Source organism: Choristoneura fumiferana, chromosome 3 (assembly GCF_025370935.1).
Source record: "Choristoneura fumiferana chromosome 3, NRCan_CFum_1, whole genome shotgun sequence".
In the NCBI taxonomy this organism is placed as follows: domain Eukaryota; kingdom Metazoa; phylum Arthropoda; class Insecta; order Lepidoptera; family Tortricidae; genus Choristoneura; species Choristoneura fumiferana.
In genome coordinates, this window is record NC_133474.1 from 15,789,789 (window position 1) to 15,814,305 (window position 24,517).

The 24,517-nt window shown below is 36.6% G+C and overlaps 1 protein-coding gene across 1 annotated transcript in view; it reads right to left on the reverse strand.

Annotated features, from left to right (window-relative positions):
• Window positions 1-24,517, reverse strand: part of LOC141426743 (hydrocephalus-inducing protein-like) — a 40,485-nt gene that overhangs the window by 438 nt on the left and 15,530 nt on the right. Inside the window, exons 33-79 of the mRNA XM_074085883.1 lie at window positions 23,269-23,447; window positions 22,966-23,198; window positions 22,343-22,516; window positions 22,082-22,134; window positions 21,769-21,843; window positions 21,480-21,679; window positions 21,002-21,256; window positions 20,638-20,748; window positions 20,411-20,534; window positions 19,804-19,969; window positions 19,434-19,565; window positions 19,137-19,260; window positions 17,861-18,029; window positions 17,552-17,778; window positions 17,087-17,286; window positions 16,768-17,010; window positions 16,494-16,676; window positions 14,448-14,742; window positions 14,122-14,370; window positions 13,720-14,041; window positions 13,454-13,596; window positions 13,211-13,314; window positions 12,731-13,103; window positions 12,546-12,655; window positions 12,285-12,462; window positions 9,409-9,525; window positions 9,247-9,328; window positions 8,880-9,071; window positions 8,448-8,637; window positions 8,180-8,348; window positions 7,787-8,079; window positions 7,521-7,713; window positions 7,198-7,419; window positions 6,836-7,002; window positions 6,555-6,742; window positions 6,136-6,379; window positions 5,812-5,992; window positions 5,554-5,723; window positions 5,347-5,479; window positions 4,860-5,005; window positions 4,628-4,769; window positions 4,313-4,465; window positions 3,931-4,098; window positions 2,916-3,140; window positions 1,836-2,057; window positions 1,229-1,374; window positions 854-1,034 (exon numbers count right to left, since the gene is read on the reverse strand). Coding sequence (XP_073941984.1) covers window positions 854-1,034; window positions 1,229-1,374; window positions 1,836-2,057; window positions 2,916-3,140; window positions 3,931-4,098; window positions 4,313-4,465; window positions 4,628-4,769; window positions 4,860-5,005; window positions 5,347-5,479; window positions 5,554-5,723; window positions 5,812-5,992; window positions 6,136-6,379; window positions 6,555-6,742; window positions 6,836-7,002; window positions 7,198-7,419; window positions 7,521-7,713; window positions 7,787-8,079; window positions 8,180-8,348; window positions 8,448-8,637; window positions 8,880-9,071; window positions 9,247-9,328; window positions 9,409-9,525; window positions 12,285-12,462; window positions 12,546-12,655; window positions 12,731-13,103; window positions 13,211-13,314; window positions 13,454-13,596; window positions 13,720-14,041; window positions 14,122-14,370; window positions 14,448-14,742; window positions 16,494-16,676; window positions 16,768-17,010; window positions 17,087-17,286; window positions 17,552-17,778; window positions 17,861-18,029; window positions 19,137-19,260; window positions 19,434-19,565; window positions 19,804-19,969; window positions 20,411-20,534; window positions 20,638-20,748; window positions 21,002-21,256; window positions 21,480-21,679; window positions 21,769-21,843; window positions 22,082-22,134; window positions 22,343-22,516; window positions 22,966-23,198; window positions 23,269-23,447 — 8,546 coding nt within the window. The remainder of the gene's footprint in view (window positions 1-853; window positions 1,035-1,228; window positions 1,375-1,835; window positions 2,058-2,915; window positions 3,141-3,930; window positions 4,099-4,312; window positions 4,466-4,627; window positions 4,770-4,859; window positions 5,006-5,346; window positions 5,480-5,553; window positions 5,724-5,811; window positions 5,993-6,135; window positions 6,380-6,554; window positions 6,743-6,835; window positions 7,003-7,197; window positions 7,420-7,520; window positions 7,714-7,786; window positions 8,080-8,179; window positions 8,349-8,447; window positions 8,638-8,879; window positions 9,072-9,246; window positions 9,329-9,408; window positions 9,526-12,284; window positions 12,463-12,545; window positions 12,656-12,730; window positions 13,104-13,210; window positions 13,315-13,453; window positions 13,597-13,719; window positions 14,042-14,121; window positions 14,371-14,447; window positions 14,743-16,493; window positions 16,677-16,767; window positions 17,011-17,086; window positions 17,287-17,551; window positions 17,779-17,860; window positions 18,030-19,136; window positions 19,261-19,433; window positions 19,566-19,803; window positions 19,970-20,410; window positions 20,535-20,637; window positions 20,749-21,001; window positions 21,257-21,479; window positions 21,680-21,768; window positions 21,844-22,081; window positions 22,135-22,342; window positions 22,517-22,965; window positions 23,199-23,268; window positions 23,448-24,517) is intronic.

The window sequence follows — 24,517 nt, forward strand, 5'->3', positions numbered from 1 at the left end:
GCACGAACTTTAAAAAAGAAATCGCCGGATGACAAGGAAAACTCACTAAAATTTCTGTAACTGCTCTTCTGTTAGTAATTTCATACTGAAATACATGCTTTGTTGCAAGTAGGTTTTTGGTACTTTTTTTTTATTCGACTGGATGGCAAACGAGCAAGTGGATCTCCTGATGGTAAGAGATCACCACCGCCCATAAACACCTGCAACACCTGGTATTACAGATGCGTTGCCAACCTAGAGGCCTAAGATGGGATACCTCAAGTGCCAGTAATTTCACCGGCTGTCTTACTCTCCACGCTGAAACACAACAGTGCAAGCACTGCTGCTTCACGGCAGGATTAGCGAGCAAGATGGTGATAGCAATCCGGGCGGACCTTGCACAAGGTCCTACCACCTGAAAAACTACTTGCTTACTTGGTACTTGGGTGGATCAACTATTTCTTGTTGTTATTCTGTCCCGTTAGCGAGGGGACAAAAGTAGTACAGTTTAATAGTAGAAATGTTGTGTCACATTATACTAACATGCTTATTAGATGACCAATTATAGAAGGGGCTTAAAACTACCACGAAAATGCATGCTTCGTAGATTTTAATCCTATAAACCTATACGGTTTAAAGAGTGACTCAGGAGAGCGTAGAACGAAACTAAGTATAGCAACGAGTGACAAGAAAAAGTTGATCGACCCACTTAGTGACTTTTGCTTGTCACCCGATGAAAAAAGATTTTTGACTTTTTGTTGTTGTAAGGCCGAAAAATGAAAAATTTCAAATAATATAGGAAAAAGCGGGATAAATAGTAACTAAAACGACGCATTTTTTTATTATTAAACTTACTTTTAAATTTAAAACTTACTTTTTTCGACTTTATCGGTTCAAAGAGTGTCTTGACGTAGAATTCTTGCCGATCCACCATCATCTTGAACATTCTGGTGTCCTCGAAGACATTCTTGAATGTGATGGTTGCAAAACCACCAGCCTTGATTTCGTAAGGTCCTTGAGGTTTTGGATTCGTTGCAGTTCCTGTTATATCATATCTGAAAAAGTTAAAAATGTTTTGCAAGATTTGATCAAGAAAATCTAAAATATATAGATATTTTTGGTCAAATGTTATGATATGTTTGCTCACAAGTTTATGAACTCGACTGTATTAACTTTACCGGCATTTTTGTCGCGTTAAAACACATCTAACAAAGAATAAACAAAGACTTAATAAATTAATTGGTCTTACACAAACTCTCCGGCCACAGCTGAGTCAAATGACACTGTGCATTGCTGTACACCGATCTCAGTGGGTTCAAACCAAACCAGAAACTTTCCTTTCTCGAACGGCCCGAGCACGTACTCCCTTTCAGTTGTTATTGACGGATGGGTAACCTGTAAATACACAATGTATTTACAACTTAGCTGGCAGGAAGGCATAGTGATTATTGACAACCATTTTAGTCAGGAGGGCACTTGATACTAACTCATAATTGGCTCTTTGAAGCGTCACACATGTCACAAACAGATCACTGAATCGAAAGGTGGCTTTTACATACCTACAATATTTTTAAAGACCTGTACAACGTACTACACCAAGTCACCTGCATTAATATCTGCCACAGCAGTAGCAGCTGGAAAAATATCTGATACGTCCTACCGACCCTTGAAAGAGAGTCGTATCAGATATTTATGCACGATTTGTTGCGTCAGATATTGGTGCTGGTGACTGTACACCACATACGAGCCACCACAGGGACGAGATCATCCCGTATGGCGAAACTCTGAGGGTTCCGTTATTGTGATTTTGGCTACAGAATCCTAAAAATAAAACTAGTTATGTGCTTAGTTCTCACAGTGGCAATGAAGTCCGCTCTGATGTCTGTCCTGTTCTGCGCTCTAAGCCGCATTGGAACGCACGTGCCGAGTGGTGTCTTTATTTCGAGCTCCTTCGTCTTGGCAGGCAAGCACTTGAGCATGACTTTGTAAACGTATGTTCCAACTAGATCATTAGTGATCTCTAAGTATTCCTCGGTCTCTCCTACCACCAGGGGTGAGTACGACATTAAAAGAGTTGCCTGTAACAAAAAGTTTCGCAGTTTTACATAATTCCTCAAACTGATTCGAGACTTTGCTTAGTAAGCGTACGTATTATTATACGTTGGTGTATGCTTGTTATTGTTTCACGCTAAAACGTCTAAAGTATTACGTCTTTAGTATGCAGTTAGCTTGATAGATTTTATCGCGATATCGGAGGGGATTGGGATAAAACCCGCACATTTTAGGACGTGAATTTGGCACGGGTGTTTGTTATGCAACTATAAAGAAGACCACAATGTACCTAGGTACTTGGAAATTTCCAAGGGAGTTAGGTACGTGCACGCTCGATTGGTAACCATCTGTGCCTTACTCCCCTTGATAAATAATAGCTATTTATGTAACTGTATCGTAAACGAGTGTGGTGTCATGAAACGAGGCACATGAGTGTTTAAGGCCTAATTACGTACAGTTGCATATAGTATTTTATCTACATCCATATATTATATCCTCCATCATGCATGTGTTCCGCAAACCATTGAGAATGAGAATGACCTGCATTGCAACGAGAACTACGGGTAGGTATGTTTGCCCCACGAGCTCGCCGAGCTGCTGAATGCCTACTGCACGCGTACTATAAATCACATTACGATACAAATTTCTGTATCGTAATGACCATTACGATACAGCCGTGTTCATTATAGAATCCAATGTCGTAATGCTGGTCGTAATGTCGTAATCTATGGTTTTTGAACGCATAATGAAGGATTTACTATATGGGTGTAGATAATTTACATTACTGTCGACTAGTGTCGATTAGCAACTCCACAACTTACTCGGTATTCGTTTTCTCTCGTTTGTTATCTTCATAAGTATTGATACTACATATCACAAATTACCTCCGACTGCCTCCCGATCCTCAGCTTGTCAGGGCAGTTAAGCTGCTCGCACTTGACGTAGAAGTCAGCTTCGGAAGAGAGCGGGTTGGTGACGACGATCTCCTTTTGGAGCGTCTCGCGCGCGCGGCACACGAACGTGAGCGTGTCCACGATCTGGCTCGGCGTCACCGTCGCTAAGATGTTATAGAATTGGTACTCGCGGGATTCTTCGTTTACGAATACTACCTGTAGGTAAATAAATAAATAAATATCACGGGACAATTCACACCAATTGACCTAGTCCCAAAGTAAGCTTAGCAAAGCTAATATACAACATTATTCCCGACATAATTCACCTAACAACTAAGCCTACCCTAACTAAGGCCATATGGCCGAAGATGCGCAATTTCGCATCACCAAACCTATAGAGTGATAAAGCACTAGTTTTGCCCGCGGCTTCGCCCGCGTGGAATTCGGTTATCGCGCGCTGTTCCCTCAGGAACTGTGCATTTTCCGGGATATAAAGTAGCCTATGTCACTCTGGCCCATAAACTATCTCTAAGTATGCCAAAAATCACGTCGATCCGTCGCTCCGTTTCGACGTGAAAGACGGACAAACATACAAACACACAGACAGACACACTTTCGCATTTATAATATTAGTATGGATTCAAGTGTTAACTAAATAACTGAGAAACTTGAAAGTAGTAGTAGTTGTTCAATTTCTGAATCTAGAGTAGAATCGAATACAAACTTTAAAACTTGTTATGTGTCTTTTTAAAATCCGTATTTTACCTCAAAAGTAACGAATGCATACGCCGATGTAATATTAGGTATAGCGAGGATGCCTACTGCTTCGATTATTGCATGTTTCATTTTGTTCTAAAAACGGCGAAGCGCAACTGACAATAACATAAATGACGCATGGAGAGTTAGAAATCCAAGTAGACTCACTCAGCAAACCATACCAATATTATTTGAAATGGTTATGGTATTTGAAAATAAATGTAATAAACTAACTTAGATTAATACATACTTTCATTTGAATTTCACACACGTCGTAACACGCGAAGTTCCACCTGCACGTGGCCGACGTCTCTCCCCACACTTTAACGGTGTCGGGGTACTTAAGCTCGTAGTAGCCGTCGAATTTATCCGGAACTATCTTCACTATTTCCGTCGATACCACGTACGATTCGGGTAGCTAAATGAAATGTAATCAGTACATATTTTCTTTAGTGGGGAGGAACTTCATGCAAAAAGCCGTGGTAGCCTAGTGGGTTCTCAAAGCCGCCGGTTCGAACTAAGACATACTGCAAAGCATCAGAAGGAAGGCGTTTTCGAACTTTTTAGCTCAATAGCTGCTGATCATACTTGGCATTAGAACACGAATGATTGCACATGTTTAAGTGTCATACCTCTGTAATATGATGTACCAGTAGATCTTCTGTGTGCACATCCTTAGCTGCCACAGTGATAGAAATCGTATCATTCGGGTTGGGATGGGTAGCTGCACCGATCAAAGTTACAAACAGGGCACTTTCACCCAAAGGCGAATAAAATATTTGACCCTGCAGAAATAATTCATCACAAGTGTAAGGAAGGCTACATAGTATATGGTAGGTACCTAGATATAATATGATTTGATGACTAAGGTAAAAAAAATGCGTAGGTCTCGAAAACTTAAAGCTTGAAATTCAACGTTGTTTTAAAGGCGCGAACATTTTACAAACCTCATGTTTTCCTATTGTCTTCGGTTTGAAATGGATCGGAATGTCGAAAACTGAATTTGGTTCGACGTGGAACTGTTTCAATGAGGTGAACGGGCCGGGCCCACTCGGCATCTCCGATAAGATCAGCCACATCTCGTCGGATCTGTTTTTAAAAATTAACACTCTAAATCAGATAGCACGTTATAAGTGTGCAAGGTACAAAGCGAGTCTAAACAGAAACGTGGTTACTAACGGGTTCGTAACGGTGACGTATTCTGTCAGGACCTCCCGGACAGGGCACTCGAAGTACATGGTCTTGGCTTGCACGTTACCCATATCCACGCACGTGGCATACATGGCCAACTCTAGCGGCATATAATTCTCGATATTGCAGCTTGCCTTGAAGGAAAAATGGGAAGGTTGAGTAAGTCAATTTTATAAGCAAAAATTTTTAACAAAAAAGTAAAGTAGGTGTGCCTATAAAATTTGAGGTTTGCCCTCGATTTCTCTAGGATCCCATCATCAGATCTTGACTTGGTGACAAAGGGACCACCTCAGAAGAGTATCCTTTCGAATAAAAGAAGAATTTTGAAAATCGGTCCATAATTGACTGATTAATCGGCGAACATACATAAAAAAAAATACAAACATTGGAACATAGAACCTCCTCCTTTTTTGAAGTCGGTTAAAAACAATTGCTTAACGTAAAGAAAAAATAGAGCCAGAATATAATTACTTACCCAAACTTTAATAAAAGGATTGTGTTTAAAAGGCCTGAATGTAATTGTGAAAGTAACATTGGTATGTGCTGCGATGTTGCCATACATTGGTGAAATCGTAAATTCATCGGAAATCAGGGGCTGCCACCAAAATCTAAAACAGTTACAAAATATTTACTTTATACCTTATCTATTATAATACCTACCACTGAAAATTCAAGCTTTTACCTAGCTCCGAAGTCTCCTTTATTCAGTAACATTACTTTCAATATTTTGACACCCCGTATGCGCACGCGACCAAATTGAAGCGATTTTTGACTGAGACACAAGCTCATACCAGTGGCACAGCCACTCAATCGGACTAGAGGCCTTTCGTAATTAAGTACTCGCATATTTAACTGCAAGAAAAAAATAATGTTACTTTACTATAAATGAAAGTACTCATTTTAAATTCGAGAGCTTGAATTTGTACCCATAACCAATTACCTGAGCGTTCAAAGTGCTTATCATGCCCACTGGTTTGAAATGTATCTTCAGTGGAACTTTTCTATGAGGCAGTATCTTACAGCTACTGGGTACCACCTTCAGAGATGATAGTGCATTTTGTATGTCCATTGCAATTTGCTTTCGAACTTTGTCGTCTTTGTAATTTTGCAACATTTGCACTCTAGACAAAAATAACGTGTCAATTAGTAGTTTTGGGATTCGAAACGTCTTGTCTCAGGTAACATAATATTTTTCGCTTCGTACGAAGTTAGGTATGACAATTTCTTTAGACCTCGAACATTATAACTACCGGTATTAACGTACCTTGATGGTCCCGGGTCTGCGGTGAGGTTGGCCACGCTGGGACTGAGGCAAACGCTTGTCGCTTCAGACTGCAGGGTGTCGTCAATCACAGGGTACATGTCTTTGAATATGAAGGTTGCATCGATAGGCACTTTACTGTGATTCATCACTTCTATTTGGCGAACAATTTTTTCACCCACTTTGACTGGTCCCAAGTCAAAACTTTTTTGACAGCCTTCATACAAATCGAAAAGGAGTGGGACGCCTAAAATTTTAAGAAGAAATATGTTAGAATTTTTACATATTTTACCAGTTAGTGATAGAAAATATTAACAAATACCATATTACTTCCAAAATTAACTTAGATGTATACGTATTTCACCGCCATAACCCTTGATAGCTACCTATACGGTAAAAAAATATAATCTTCAATACACTACCTTCTCCCGTAACGACAATGATTTCTTCGCATAAAGAATTTACCCAAAATTGTATCTTGAATTCGTATTCCTTCACCTGTTTTGGGCGAAAGTATATAGATATCTTCGAACGTTGGCCTGGCTCTATGCTAGGCTCTTGGTGATAGTCGACAAACAGTTCGGGTAATGTGGCGAAGTTTAGGTCGAGTCTGTAATTATACTTTCAATTTTACTATCATATTCTCGGACATAATTATGCCCATATTAAGCTCTTTACTAAATATTACGGGAAAAAATATTACATAATAGGAACGCGGTCATCGTTGTAAAAAGCAATGTTCTTTTTGTACGTCGTATCCGGTGCATTCACGATGCACTTGCCAAAATCGAAATTGGTGCAGGAGAAGTGGTACAGTGGTTTTTCAATTTCGGAGTGAAGTAAAATATTATACTCTGGTCCATCTGAAATCTAAATTAACCGATATTAAAGTAGATATCATTAGGTGGTTTGTTACTTAGAAAAACATTCCAGCACGCCACGCCAGTCGAACCATATGCTAAACCATTTGTGGTACAACACTCAGGGTGAGGCCATTCCAAAGTGAAAGGAACGAAAATAACGCTTTTATTTTATTATACAGATACATTTAAAAGTGTAGCTTACATTGAGAGTAACAGGGAACGCTTGTACGGGTACTCGTTTAAGGTTAAAATGGAGGATGCATTCGACTTCTGCACCCGAGCTGACACGGCCCGACCGTGGTTCCACGCGCACCTGCAAGTACTTCTTCACCGCTGAACTATTGTAGTGCCAATCAAAGAAGAATGTTGCAGAACCGTCATTCTTTATTATAAACGTTAGAGTTCTTTCGTAAGTTGATGCAGTCTGCAAAATGAAGGCGTATGCCGAATGAGTAGAGCTTTATTCATTTGTCTCCCATACCCATTTAATTTCAATAAATCTGTAATACATTTCCAAATACTTGCCTGGTCTAAGTGAATATTAGTAATAGCCTCGCTATTAAGTAAATGTTCATTTCCGATCAAAAAGTACGTTACTTTTGGCTTAATTGAGTGGCTCAAAGCATTCACACATAAGGTCAAATACTTTGTCATGTAAGTAATGCTACAAAATATTTTGAATGACAGTGGCCCGTCTTCAATTGGGGTATAAATAAATCTGAAATATAAATTAGGCAGGTAAACATTAATTACTCCAGAATACAAGTCTATTTTCAAACCATTTTACTCACTTGATCGGTGTCTCCGAACGAGGTTTTAACGAGCCAAATTCCGGCTCCATTATCACAGGAGTTTTGCCAGACTCATTGCACAGCGAGTTACCCTTGAATTCGAACTTCAGACACTCGTTTTCGTTATTCGCCAATATCACCGTGTCGGTGATAGTAAATCCCACTAACGAGTTCCTTATGATTAAAATAGTCGGCATGAACACTACATCAGGTTCTCTTACCAAACCGACGACCAGTAAATTAATCACCAAATTATATACAGGTATTATAAACTTCCACTGTGACTCGTAAACCTATAAATATTTTGAATCGAATTATGGATGAGTGAAGTCATGGTATGGTGAGTCAAGACATGAAATTATGATGAATGAAACATAAACAATCGTTATGTACCCCTGGAGCTGTAGGTGCGAAGGTAAATGTGACTTCAGTAGAGGTCCCCCCTTCAGCATATCCTTTCAGCATGTCGCAATGTACCGGTATCAGCTCTGGCTTATCGGAGAGCACCATCTCGAAAATAAATTCGTATGGATCCGTTGTAGGATTTATAACATTGAATGACCTGAAAAATTCAGATTTCATATCCAATTGCTTAAAAAAAATCTATAAAAATCTATTTAATGGATTCTATTAACGTTAAATCTACTGCTACATATAATACTTTTTATAGCATCCTGATCCTAAAACATTGAATTCGAGGACAGTCATAAACGGTGGTAGAGCGACTCCTGTTGATTTCCTCCTGCCCGACGTAATGTAGTCACTCTCTTCGATATCGAGGTGGCAGTATGGAATCAGTGATTTTACTGTCAGCTTGCACGATATATTCAGATCGTATGGATCCAAGTTATCTGAAATAAAAACAACATGTTCATACTTATATACCTCTCATAAAGAGAAATTCGAATAGAGCTGAAACTATATTCTCCTCATCCAGGATTATCGATTTCATTTCTGTTAATTCTAAAACATGGCTTCCTCTTAATTTCTAATCGCTTAGACGATGTTAATTAGGAGCTCTATCTTCTTTTTGGAGCAGACGTGTAATATTTACATATAAAATGAATAACAAATGATACATCTGATAACTAACCAATGAAACTCTTCAGTCTTACTTTGTAGTCGAAAGCGTCCAGAGGAGCAAATGTTACCGTATAGGTTCGGGTTTGGTCGGGGTCAAGACAATCCTTGGCGGGCTCTATTGTAAAGGGCAGGTTCACTTCGAACCAGGTGTCCACGCTGTCTCTGCCCACGCTGCCACTGAACAATGTGACTTTGCTTTCATCTGCGCAGGAAAATTGTTTTACATTCGAATTTTTATATCATTGCCCTTCTATAGGTAATACATTTTAGGACGAACTAATTCCGTTAGTGTTGTGATTACTACCTACCTTAAAGGATACCGTCATCAGCTATTGCAAATCAGTTCATGAATGAGTGTAACTAGTGCTGAATCTCACCTTTTCTGTCATAACCTGGATGATCTAGTTGACGGTCTGAAAAGCTGTCTAGCTCCGTCGACACTTTACTTTCCGCAGTTAACTAAAACAGCAATGTAGATAATATACATAGTTTAATGTGACAATATATAAGTAGGTAAAAAGTCATCTTAAAAACCATACCTTTTTAGGCTGGTTTTTATCAATTCTTGCTGGGAAATCTTCATCTATTTGAAAACTCCACACAATTTTCATAGGCACGTGACCAATATTTTTCAGTTTGAAACTAAATCTTCTCTTCTGCGAAAATAATATAATATATTATGTTATATACCACTGTACGTATGATTCTGAACAGAAAATCTTATTTTAAAATTCGATAAGTGTGTTGGGTAGGTACAGTCAAGTGCAAAAATAAATATCTATTCGAACCACTCAAAAATATGTTACTACGGCCTGTAGCATCGGAGTATGGGTACTTACTCGTATTTTTGAAACTTTGAATAAGTTCATATTTTTACACTTGACTGTACCATTTGTTGAAATTAATTAAGCTATGTATATGATTTTAATATCGCATTTATGTCCCCGCAACTTTACTGCCAGACCCGAAACGTTTTTAGCTGCAGCAAACGCACATTGTGTGTTCATTGTTCAAAAGGCTTTGCTTCCCGCGATCACGATATTTCCAACTCCATTTTCCAGTTCCAGTTCTCAACGACACGCAATTATCTAAGTTAATTACCTATTAAGCGATAATTTATTGTTTTCAATAAGTTTTATTCAAATTTTAATATAATAGTGGCGAAAATATGCCAACGAATTAATTAAGTACTATGAGGGCAGGTCCAAAATTTCGCGGAATAAAGTATTATAAGGAAACATTATTATTATTATACAAAGTTTATGCTCTGGGACTTATCACGCTAACACACACAAGTAATATTTACCTATAAAAAAAAAACATGAAAAATCATTAAAGTTTAAGTACCTATATTTTTTATTGAGGGACTAAAATATGCCAATATATACCCGAGGTGGTTAGTGTCTTTTTATCCGAGCGCTTATATTGACTTTTAGTCTCGTGGTGAAAACTCTCTTTTTCACTTCGATTGCGAGAAAACGCTTTCTGTAAAAGAATTAATGCGTTTTGCGGCTATATTGACCTACTTTTAGAGCAAGAGAAGTGAAAAAAACGTTTTATGCTCAGTTGTTGCCCTTTAAGTTAAAAAAGTAAATCTCATAATTTTCTTTTGTTTTAGCGATAATCGCCTTAAAAAGCAAATTATTTCGGTATAAATCAGTCATTATGGAGCAAATTGAAAATCGTGCCGTGTGTGATAAAGTTCCTGTCTAGGAAAGGAAAATCTCCACAAATGATAATGAATGAGATGTCAGCTGTTTAAGGAGCTCAATGAATCGAAGATGACCTTGGCCCAGTGAGGCCGGTTGAATCGAATTGTGCGAAAAGTCGAAAAACTCTTAATGGAAGATGCTCATCGTAAAAAAAAATAGCTATCTGCATTAGTTAACGTGTATCAGACATGATTAAGGATCCTGCACGATCATGGTATTACTACTTGTACTATTACTTATTCTGTGGTATTACAAAAGTTAGTGTAAGGTGGGTACAAAATACTAAAAAAAACCGGCCAAGAGCGTGTCGGACACGTCCAAGATAGGGTTCCGTAGCCATTACGAAAAAAAAATCAAGTAATATTATGTGCGTTATAACACAATTAAAACACTTGCTACAGTCTTAAAATCTATTACCAGAAAAAGAGCGTATCTTCACGGCACTTACGTCCTTTTGTTGAGAAGCGCAGTTTTTCGGTAATAACTCAAAAACGGTATATACAATCATGTTGAAACCAATTTTCGATGAAAGTATTCATTAAGCGTTACCTTTCCATATTTTTTGGACAAACGGTTTATAAGATAGAGGGGGGGGGCACAATTTTCGCTACTTTGGGAGCGATTATTTCCGGAAATCTTCACGTAATCAAAAAAAAATTTGAGAAACCTTACTATCTTTTCAAAAGAGCCGTCGAACTATGTGCCACACGTTGATGCGTGTTAAAAAAAAATCAATTTCTGTTACGTGTATGGAGTGCCTCCCCCCCCCCTATTTATTTTTGTAATTTTTCACTTTTTTGTTATTTGACAAGACATCTGTACTCCAGGTTTCATTGATATACATATTGTAATTTTCGAGTAAAATGCCTATGACATACGGACAGACGGACAGACAGACAGACAGACGGACTTGACGAAAATATAAGGGTTCCGTTTTTGCCATTTTGGCTCCGGAACCCTAAAAACGCTACAGATGCAACAAAGAATTGACTCGTCACTCCTGAGTTGAAACGAAATAGAAGTCGATGCAGTGGCACCACCTCCGAAGATGTTTCGAGAGTCAGAATCAGCCGGAAAGTTGATGTCGACGATCTTTTGGGATTCCAAGGGAATTTGAATGATCGACTATGAAGCCGTAACACCGTAACTGGGGCATACTACGCAACGCTGCTGGAATGACTAAGATGAGCTATTAAAGGAAAAAAGAAGGCGAAAGTTTGTGGAAGTGTGTGCTGCTCTTGTATTACGAGGCATCAGTTCGCAAGAGCCATGTTGCGACTGCTGCTCTCGACAAATCTGGCTTCGAATCGCTGGTTTACAGGCCGGATCTGACGCCTAGCGAGTACTATTTGTGTTTGTTCCGCGAATTTTGGTACCTCCCCTCGTATATCAGCTCAGCTTATAGAAAAAAACAGGTACCTACAAGTTTAAAATGTAACTATACTGTTTTATGGTCGTTTGCACGGTCTAGGTTTACAAAATAAATCGTTAATCCTGGGTTGTAGAGCTTACATACCTACATTACATACATACATACGTACGTACATTACATACATACATAGCTACATTTACATAGTTACATGGATACATTTTAACGATATTTAACTTTAGGTTAACACTTAACTCCTTTTAACATTATATTAACTTTGGTTCGTGCAAGTACGCCTTACTTTTACTATTACTTATTCTGTGGCCTTACTTACTTGATAAATAAATGTGTCTCTTAGGGTCTTTTCCTCTTTCAATGTGCATGTATATTTGGCATATTCTGTCATAGCCGAATACATTATTATCATCTTAATAACACCTAGCGCTCCTTCCGACGGAACGATTGGTTGTTCATCTAACACTTCTTCCACTCTTTCATTAAGGAATATGTCCCTGAAACAGTATTCGATTCAAATGAAGTTTCATATGAAACTATAAAAACTACTGTAATTATTTTGATAAAAATGCTGTTTTACTTATTGTGGTCAAATAAAGTGACTGTTTGTCTGTTATCCCAAGTAGCACCCTTCGTATCAAGTGTCAAAGAATCGTCACTGATAGCAGTCAACGTACAGCTCAAAAGTTCCTGTAATGTATTATAAATTACATTAAAATTTGTTTAGTCATCTGCAGACCTAGATCAATTTAGTCTTAAAAAAACCTTTTTGATCGAGACGGGCTGAGCAGAGAAGAACATGATTTCTAAATCCTTTTCTTCTCCAGGTGAAATGTATCCGACTGCAGGTTTAACGACCAAATTTTCAACTTCCTCCCAAATAAATCTGTAGACTTTATCTGAATTATTCACCATTGCAACTGATCTTCTTTGCATAACGCACAATTGGCAACCGCCAAAGTCTAACAAATATTTGAGAAAGGCAGGCTCGTTGGTAACGGCATCACTGTGCCTCATTGAGCTGATAGAAGATTGTTTTTTCTTTTTACCATCAAAAACTTTTGATTTCTTGCCTTCCACTGTTGCACTTTTTGACTTTCTTGCTTTGCTGTCTACCGTAGATGCTGTAGAAGACGTTCTGTAAAACATTATTTTACTGGACACTTAAATCGAATATCTACGCACGCAGTATGTACCTAATCTTTTTTTTAATCAAAATCGATGTATTTTGCAGTTGAAACTCACCCTTCAATAGAATTCTGTAATGCTTCCAAGTCAGCATCCATCGACAACATTTCAAGACCTACTAATATAACATCTTCCATGAAAGCTTCAGCTTCACAAAACACCTGTAAGGTGACCAAATAAATTGAAGACCTAGTAGTTACAGTCAGTACCAGAATTAGTACATAAACATAGTTTTAAAGTCGTAAAAAAAACAATCATATGCCAAATTAGATTTTCATGTAGGTTAAAAAGCTTGGTTACCGTAAAATATTCATAAGGGTTATCCATGATTGTCAATCTTATTTCGCAACTCGTTTTTCCTTTCCTAAAAGGATTGTAATGAACAATAACTTTTCCTATTTGCTCTGGTTTTAATCTCATCTTCATTGTTGTGTTTAGTTCATCTGTAATTAATGGCGTTTAAATTATTGTTGACATTCAAATTTATTCCTTCCACATGCTTATGATTTCGTGTTATTGCGCATTAGGTACATTAGTTACCATATTTTAATAAATTCTAACTCTACCTTTATAGCCGCGGATCACCATTGTTTCACAGTCTTCTGTCGGGGTCATCCAAAATACATGTCTTTCTTCATACGATGACTGGAGCACGTCCAGTATAATTACGCTTTTGACAGAGCTTGAATTCTTAAATTTAATCACTCGGCTGCTTACAGACCCCAAGCAAGTCACAGGAATTTGTAGTAGTGATATTTTATGTTGTTTGATTGGAGGCCAAAGCATCTGTATGCGTGGTATAACTCCTTCGCCGATTAAACAGATTTTAAACGATTGTTGCTGGTTGTCTAGAAGTTTCAACTTGATCTCCAAAACTGCGCGATATTCCTGTAATCCACATGGTCTTAGAAATCTTAAATTGATAAAAGAATTGATAAAAAAATTAAATAACATTCTATGTTTTTTACCGTGAGCGTTTTTGGGCTGAATATTATTCCTAGATTTTTGTGTTGTAGTGGTTCTATATGCGTGTCGTACTTGTCTAAAGAAAATATCTGTTGGTTAGAATTAGACTGGTAATGTAGCATCATAGTAAGCGCACATGCTACCAAACCATTGTTATATAAGTCAATTGATCCCGTGAATGTGGAGTTTACAGTGACACAAAAAAAGTTTAGAGTCACTGAATCTTCGACGAACACACAATGTGGAGACGACTGAAATGGCAATACCAATTACGTATTAAAAGCTTATAAGAGGATGATAATTGTGACCGAATTTGAACGTGTACTACCTCAGGTACTTTGTATTCCGACAAGCTTTTTACAATTAAATGTTCTCGGAATGTAGTCTCTATATTCCAAAAATCTAACGTTGGCATAGCTCCAATTCCGACAAGTCTAAGCGGCACGCCGTTTGCTTCAGCGGGACATGTATCACTGATCACAAAATTTATTGTTTCCTCAAACTTTCTTGATGCCGTCGCAAGGAACTGGATTTGAATCGTACGACTAGTGCCGGGGGCTAGTAAGTTGTCTTCATTCAATATGAGAAAGTTGCCACATTTTAGTGGAGGGACTTTTATCTTGCTAAAAACACATAATTTGAATCAACAACCTTTGTCAAACCTCTAACTTTTGCAGTGGAAATATTAATTAATAAAATAAAAATTACTCTTAATAAAGAAATACATATACGACTTTGGCATGTTGACTTTGGTATGACAGATTTATCCTGGCGTTAAGGTTAGATCATGGACTTATACCTAAACCGGACAGAGTAATGCGACAAAAAGTGTAACCGACAGAGAACCAAACCAGATAATTGCATCTTGTTTTAATTAGAGTGCTCTAGTAGGTAGGGCAAACCTCGGTGACATGAAGTTATTCGGTGATCATTTCTTATCGACTTATAGCGGAATAACTCGATACTTTTCAAGCTTGTAACGATTGCCAGCCGATCGATGGTGGCACTCATTTAACATGATAACGCGCGGCAAGTACCCTAACACATCCGTCAAAATTAAGAAGCAATATCAATTAGTGTAACGTCTTATATTTCGCTGCAAGTAGCAAGATTTTGAATAAAATTTTACTGTGGAAAAACAATTGCAAAGATGTCGAAAACAAAAAAAAAATCCCGTTAATGAAAGCGTTTTTAAAAACACATAATTTTTAGCAACGTAAAACTAACCATGTTTTATTTTTAAAGTCCTTTTTCGGTGGTTGATTTCTTATTGTTTTGCGAAGTTTTGTATCATCTTATATCACGACATAACCAAGTAGAGTACTAATTCCAATACAATTTTGGCTTAAACTTTATTATCTGAATGTTTTTAACGTTTTGCTTTTATTTTATATAACCACCGACACCAAAAATGGGGTGTTACAAGATAGACGCCAACATTAGTCTGTTTGTCTGTCTATCTGTCTGTGGCATCGTAGCTCTCAAACGGATGGACCGATTTCGATACAGTTTTTATATGTGAAAGCCAGTTTCTTTGCCTTTGTTCTTAGCTATGTTTCATTATAATCAGGTCAGCCGTTTTCGAGATATACTTTAAAATGAAAATGTCGGGGGGTTTCGACTTTTAAAGTAAAATTCAACCAGTTGAAGAGCTGCAACATAACAGACAGCTTCACCTGATTATATCACAGAATCAGCATCACATATTAAGCATATCACTGGATTACCTACTTTTTCACGTGTCAAAACAAATGCTTATTAAATTTATGTGGTAAATTAAAAATATAACCAGATGGTAAGAAAATGTTGACAAATTCTTACATTTAATAAGTAACATTTCCAAAAAAAAAATTAATAATTTGATAGGTAATATTATATTGTCAACAAACCTAACTATCACCAATTAACCAAGGTTTGCCCTACATCTATTGATAGATTTTTTTTATAAATAATTGTCTTGTTTATTTAATTTTCAAATTATTACTCCTTACATTAAATACAGGTAAATGAAATTAATTACTATGGATTATTTAATAAAATGTCTGTGTCTAATTCATATTTAGTAAGAAATAATTACGGTAGTGCCACCGCCAAGACGAACAAAAAAGAAGAGGCACTACCTACTTTTTCTCTAACAGTTTCGTCTCATTTTCAGACCCTCATAGCTTCTCCTAGATAACACCAGAGAGCCCAAATTTACAGGATATGATATATTTAGGCAAAATTATATGAAATACATTAAGTTTCATTGATCTAGCTTTTAGTTTATAAAATTTAAATAAGCATATTATAATAAACGAAATAAAAACGGGTTTCAAGTGAAACTAATTACAACTTAAGAATGATAATCTAAATTATGTGTTACTTAACTAACCTATTATCTTTAACTTTCGCTGGAGCCTGGGGAGCATCAGGATCCGGTTGGTACTGGGGTGGTAGCAGAATATCGTATGTAACTGGACATTTACTGGTGTTGTTTAGTATAACTTCTCGGATAACACCGCTCCCTACTGCGATAATGTTGAAATTGAGCTCTCCCAACGGAAACAGCGTGAAACTGAAAAATCGTTTACACTGTGTAAGGTTATTTGCCCCTAACCGAACAAAGATTAAAGGTTTATAGCATTAGTTGTATATATACAACTTACGTATTGTAAAATGAAGCAATTGTGACGCAAACTGGAAATTTGGCCACTACTACTTGGTCTTTACTGCCGTCTAGTAGAGAACAGATATATGCTGGCACGTTGACTAAATTCATTGACGTTGTGGGGGTGCACTCAAACTCTATAGATACCAATTTCAAAGAGTTTGGTATCATCCCACATTCCGGCGTTGCTTGAAAGGACTTTAACAAAGATGGTTCAGGGAAATTCTTCACTTTTTTCAATCTGCAGCAAATCATAATTATTAATGACACAATTTAATAAATGAGTATAAAACAATTAAATTAAATGAAATACAAACTTGAAGAAAATATTATATTTCCCACGATTTAGTAAATACATTTCGCGAATGACAGTTGAGTTGACTTTTACGTTGCCGTAGTTAAGGAAGTTTTCTGCTGGATTCTCGTAAGCGCACTCAACCATAACATCATAACATTCTGCGGACAGACTTAACTGATCTATCACCATCGGATCACCGCGACCTTCTGCATCATATATCTGTATAAAAAAAATCATAGCAGGTATCATCTATAATTCTATAATGGAGTAGGCACATTTCATAAATTAAGTAAGTAAATTAACGATTTACAACTAGCCTTGTTTTCCACGTGATTATTTTGTTAATTTATTAAAATTCTCAAAGCTAACTTTACCTTACGAATACTTTTTACTAATTTATAAATTACTGATTTTATCTCCAACGCACTTTTAAATCAAGTCCTTTCTTACACAAATTATATTACAAATATCATATCATACTTACATCGATTATTAAAATTTTATTTGATATCACACCGACTCTGCACGCTATGTACGTAACCGGCACGACTTGGTTGTCATGTCTAGGTACAATACCAGATGTTTGAGCGATTATGAAGTCTTCTACAAAGTCAGCAGCATTCCTAACTTTCCACATTATTGACAAAATAGAGTCATTCTTAACAATAAATCTGTCATCTTCTCTGCGGTATAATAGAAGTTTCCCGTACTCTAAAACAGAAGGATATAAAAGTAAGCGTATCTACCCATACGTTTATTTATAAAAAATAGCGGATGAAATTGAATGGCTGACCAATCGTTTTAGTCAAAGGCAATATCTCAACAATCGGTACGACTCCACTGCACGCGATGGTGACGCTGACGATCTCAGGATTGTCCTTCACGCAGAACAGCAACACCACACTGTGGACCCCGACTTCAGCTGGGGCAGCTGATACCGTCAGTTTACCACGACAGCCAGGCTAAAATAATTAAATGCATAGGTAGATAGATGATGTTTATTGAAATTTGGCGAATTAATTTACGTAATTTTACAGTTTACCACAAATTAACAGCCAAGTGCGAGTTGGAATCGCGCACTGAGAGTTCTGTCAGGATTCAATTTGAGAAAACAAAAACAAGTAAGTAAATTTGTACCATATTTTTATGAAAAACATTGTAATTTTCTTAACTTTTAAAATTTTATAACCCTATAAGATTGTTTTTTTTTTGTATTTTTTATTTCAATTCCAAAATTTTTGTTACTTTTACGGTCATCCCGTAAAACCGAATGAGTTGAATTTCTCGATTAGGGCTACAGCATAGGTAGATGTCGCTAGTGTCGCTGCTTAAGTGACTAAATAAGAAAACAAACAAGCTGAGATATGTGGTGCATAGGAGAAATTCGTGTCTGTATCACTGTCCAGTGGTGGTGTAGTGGTATAGCGCGTGGCACGGAATGCCGAGGACCTGGGTTCGATTCTCAGCGCTGGTCTTATTTTTCTGGTTTTTCTATGCATCTGTATTTCAGTTTGTCCTTTCGATATGTCAACCCTATAGTTTTGATTCTCACGTTAACTATGAAAACACATTTTCATTAAGCTGCAGTATTTATGGACTCTATTATATGTACTTAACTTCCTTGGACAGTAAATTACACAGATGGATTGCATTGATATTTCAATGTAATTTTATTTTATTTAACCCCCGACGCAAAAAGAGAGATGTTATTGTAAATGGGTATGGGTAGGTACTTAGTCTGCTTTGCAATTAAAATAACAAAATAGATGGTATTTTTGTGAAGATACAATGGCTTTATATTCTGGCAATTTATATTCGAGCTCAGTTCAAATTCTATTGGTATAGTCTTTATCGAAAGTGATGCTTTATTATATACTGAACTGAGCGGCAAAAAATCTGGCCCTCAAATGTATGCAGAACCGGTAATTTTGTATGAAGGGTGGGCAAATTAACTTATAGTTTGGTTTCGGTTCGACTTATAACTGGTTACATTTTAACTGCTTACATTCCAAGAGTACTATTTTTAACGCATACATAGGTATATAACATAACGCTGCAAGTTTACTAACCTCTAGCTTTATGAACGTTTTGTTTATCTGAAAAACTGAAGTTTCTTCAAAGAACTCGATATCAACATCCGCAGTAATTAGTGACGAATTCTTTAAGTCTATGGTGTACTCTTCCTCATATATTCTTGAAAAAAAAAACAGGTTAAGTAAATAAAAAAATATTTTATTTTATTTATTGAGAAGAGAAACAAACGGTCGAATACAAGAATGTGTACAGAAATACTTATGATTAACAAATTAAATTAAAAATAAGCAAACTAGTTTAGGAATGATGTACCTATAACATAACTTACACACCTGTTTGTTCCAATGAAAATCGGACCAAATTCAAATATCTTTAGATCATCTAAATATGTAATTTTATAAACATTATCTTCAACTGTTCTTCTAACAAAATTTTCAAACATTTTTTTCGGTCTACTATCTAATCTGTAAAAATTGGAAAACTTTTTAACGAAGTTCAACCCGAAGAAGAATTTAATATAATGTACGGCTTTTTGGCAGCATCAACCGTAAAAAAATCCAGTATTGGAGATTATTTACTCTACTGTATTAGTTAAAACTAACACAGTAGACCCCAAAACTCAAACTTTTTTTGGGTAACTCTCAAATTACGGTTAAAAATGATTTTATGCTTTAACTTTCTTAATGTTATTTTAATTTTTACCTAGGAACGTCGCAAATTCCGGTGACGCGAATATCAACCCGCGAGTTTGGCCATCCACTGACCTCAACAAAGCGCTTGACACTAAAATGACCCTCTAATTGCGGACTAAATGAATATTTGCATCTCACAAGGTCACCTGGCTGTAACACTATACGTTCCTCAGGAGCTAAATCAAAAAAATATTAATTAATCAATAATTAGACTCATGAACAAAACTTATAGTATAACTGTATAACACAGGGCAAACACTAGGTACAGATAGAGATTTGTTGCAACTGGTCCAGATTTAGAAGGGAAGCATACCGTTGGCCGTTACGGATTTTGAATTGTGTAACGATCTTCAACGGTCACCCTTTTTGACCGTTGGGGCGTTTTGTGCAAATTTTCCTACCCCTTATAACAAGGAACCAGACGGGCATCGAACCCTGGCCCTAATTTTAATACGTTTAGTTTAATTTTAATTCGGTTCAGTTTTAAATTTAATATAATTTATTATTGTTCTTAGAAATAAATAGTAGGTACTTTAATGTGTTATCTTGGTCTCATTTAGCCCAAACCACGTAAAGGTGACCGAGTTAAATTAATCAGGATTCTGATTATGCTTTACCTGGAACTGTTTTCACACTACATAAAGGTTGCGGACAAGGATAGTAATCTTCACTTTCTTCATCAGGTACTTTTTCTAAAGACGTGGAAGGAATCTCACTAGTCGAAGTTTGAGATGATGCTACCTAAAATATCAATAACTTTAAGCATTTCTTTAAAGTAACCTAATAAATAATCGTTAGATCCAGACCAGGAAATTTATCAATACTCGTGTTTTCACATACGTACCTTTTTACCGCACGTACAATGCCATTTAGACATGATATTCAGTATATTGTCTTGCGTTGTGTCATCCAAGAGATTCAGATCAGTCAATTGATTACATTCACATTTTTTGATCTGAAAGCAATCAAGTGGAATAGCTACCTACTATGTATGTTTATTTATTATGAATGTTTATTTATTATTTCTATGTTACCAGTATTTATGATACCAATTTTAATTTAATATACCACTGTGCGACATCCAAGTGAAAATAATTTACTTTTGTTTATTTGGCGTAATGTCAATTATTACTTTCTATGGTAATGTGCAAAATAAAATTATTAAATTATGAGTTAGACTATGCCCTTTTACATATTATGTAACTAACCGGCATCTCATCCAAAAAGCACCACTTTAGAGGTTCTTCGTGATGAATATACGGCATGGTTTTTTGTAGCAATACTGTGAATTCTTTTCTCTTTACTGGGCATTTAAGAACGTCTAGCGGCTCCTCTTCTTTCAACGCTACTTGAACAAAAGGCGCAGTCGCAAACATGTCCATGAGTGCTTCTTTGTAGTGTAAGCACGGGCACATGATCAGCGTTACGGGAAAGCCTCTATCCTCGAAACCCACGTCTGACATCTGGAACAACAAACTCAACTGTGTACAAATATGTTTAAAGAACAACACATGGATTTCAGTAGGTAGCTTGAAGTAACTAAGTATAAGAAAACACACTAACGCGCTTCGCAATGAATTGCATGCGTGCGTGCGTGCGTGCTAGCAGAAAGTTCTTCATTTTTTTTCTTAAGTTTCATACGTTCTTAATTCATGAACTATATTGTTAATCAGGAATAATTATTACCTGTACATGAATATCAGATTTCTTCTTAGTTTTCTTCTGTGCGGTCCCTATAACTTGGCCGGTGAAGCCGTATAGTGGAACTCCGACATCTCCTTCCTCAAACACCCAATTGTTTGCGATGTTAACAAGATTTTCATAAATATTTTTCGTGTATTCGTTATACTTCGTGTTCATCATCACATATTCGTTTGTAGGCTTGCCTAATAAATTTATTCGAAAAAAATATCATTTTAGGAAACTTTTTTAAAACTAGATCTACTCGTATAGATGGATAAAGAACAGTAATAACCTCTGGTTTCCTCTTTTTTATTAATTTTCTTTTTAGACTCCGAGCCACTTACAACCAGTAAAGACTTGCTGCGATCTGATAACCAGTGAGAAAATAAAATTTAGTAAATTGCAAATTCCAAAGCATCATAAAAAACTATGCAACGTAAACTCCTTACGGATTAGTAATTTAAGATAGACACATCTTAAGATATTAGTATCAACCGACACTATTACGTTATGTGTGTTATCTTATAATTAAAACAACAAATGGGTTAGGTATTGTTTTAACTATGTATTGAAAGCTACCTGAATAATAATAAAAACTTTCGTACCTGTCCCGGTTGCTCCTTTAAGGCCTTTTACTCCTTTTTGTGTATCATCGGCTCTGAAAAATGTTTTAACATTATTTTCCAAAAACGATATACAATGATGCAGGTAGGAACGCATTTTTGTCATTTAAGTATAACTCTACACTCGACGATGTATATTTCACCCGACAGGCCGCCGCTACGACAGGAGACGGGATAAAACCACCAGGGCCTGAGTAGCCAGTTTATAGTAAAAAAATAGATAAAATAATTGGAATACTATACTTCAGAGCATTTCGTGACTTCTCCAAATGCTTCTTTCTTCTTTCCTCTAGACCGTATAAGACATAAATAGATCGCAATTCAGGTGAAGACTTCTCATATTCCTCGGTATCCATATCCTCAAAATTGTCTATTATTTCTTTTATTTCTGTCTCATTATATTCTTTATGGGCCATTCTAAAATACCAGCAATGAATTTTCACTTAAATTGAATTAATAGTAGCAATAAGTTAAATACATATGATTTTTGTAATTTTCTGAAATTTCTTTCACGATGACGAGTTGACAGTTCCACGCTACAAACGGAAAAATGGAAGCCCTAGAGGATCACTCTGCTCACTGCTGATCACTGCCGCGTGCTCGCCGCGTTCTCGCTCAAAAAAATAGCCCGTGTGAAAGGCCCTAAGAAAATAAAAAAAATCAGCCCCCGCCCCACTAAATGTACGTAAAAATTTGAAAAAACGTACCGAACATGGTTTAGAGAATAATTTTAAGTAATTTCCATTAAAAAATTTAAAAAGTCTATCTGGTCTTAAAATAACATGTTAACTCTCCCAATATTGTGCTGACTTGGTGCGCGAATCCGACTCGCACTTGGGCGCATTTTTTGGTTAAACGGCACTTACTCGTCTAATAAATCGTTTTCACGCTGAGCTTCTTCGAATGCTTGAGCCCATTTATAAAAATCTGATTGACATAGTACCAGATGTACGTTCCTTATCGAACGTTTACAGTTAAGTATTGTGGTAAGCACCGATGGCGGACTTTTTATCATAACGCTTGTCAACGAGTCTACCACAAAACCTTTTAGAAACTCAGGTTGAGCAAAGTAGTCTGTTAGTAGTTCTTGCATCAAATCCTAAAAAATAAAGTCATGATGTAGAAGCGAAACTTTAAATGAAATTTAATTGGTACATTATTCAGATTACCTGGTGAAACATTGTTGAAGACCCTAGAGCCATATGCGAACCTAATGAGGAAGTCGGTGTAGTTTTCTTTTTCTTGTCACTAGCCTTTGAACGTGGTGTAGCTACGTTTTTATTATTAGCTATGAATACAATTTTTTTATACATGATATCAAATTCGTCTTCAGTTTCTCCAAACACTTCTAGAAATAAAGTATAAAATACACTTAATTAATAGAAAAACCTAAAAACCAATAATTAAAAAAAAAAAAAAAACGTTAATCTAAATTATATAAAACTCAAAGGTGACTGACTGACATAGTGATCTATCAACGCACAGCCCAAACCACTGGAAAGATCGGGCTGAAATTTGGCATGCGGGTAGATGTTATGACGTAGGCATCCATAAGAAAGGATTTTTCGAAATTCCCACGGGATAGGGAATAAATGGGATTTATATTTTCACTTTGAAATGGCCCTATTTCCGTAACTATAATTATTAGATACTTCAAATCTGGCATGCAAGTAGGTAATAGGTAATAACAGCTAAAAACACTTTTCAGGATTTTACGAAATTCCCACGGGATAGTGAATAAATGGGATTTGTATTTTCACTTTTAATTAATGACCCTATTTCCGTAACTATAATTATTAGGGACTTCAAATTTGGCGAAAAAGTAGGTAATACTAACAGCTAAAATTAGTAGAAGGGAAATCCTCAAAAGTTAATGGCACACGCTAAAGATTTTACATGATTGTTAAATTTCAATGACAATGCGTTTATATTATATACACCGCCTGATGCTGCAGCCAGGGTCGTCTGCTGATGACGGAACTCCTCAAGGGCTGATAGCATAGATACGAAATTTTACATGTACGTTCAACGAGCTGACACAATTACTTTGCCCACCCGCGACCTTTATGATAGCTACTTTTGCGCCCATGCAATGTGTGTTCATGCAGTTCCTCCACCTCCACACTGTAAGAACACATAAATCACACAAATCCATCTATCACCACCACCACTTTACACTGACGCGTTTCGAACTCAACCAGAGCTCATTTTCAGAGCAACACAACCGTTCAGCATGCTACGGTGTGAAATTTGGCATAGGTGGACCTAAAGTAATGCAGAGGTGCACTAGGGTGCACTACTTTACAATTTCTCGGGATATAATCCTATATGGTGTATGAAGTCGCGGGCAAAAGAAACGCGTAGTACTTTAACGTTTTCTAAAATTTCAACCCTGAATCAGCGAAGCAGGGTTTCAAA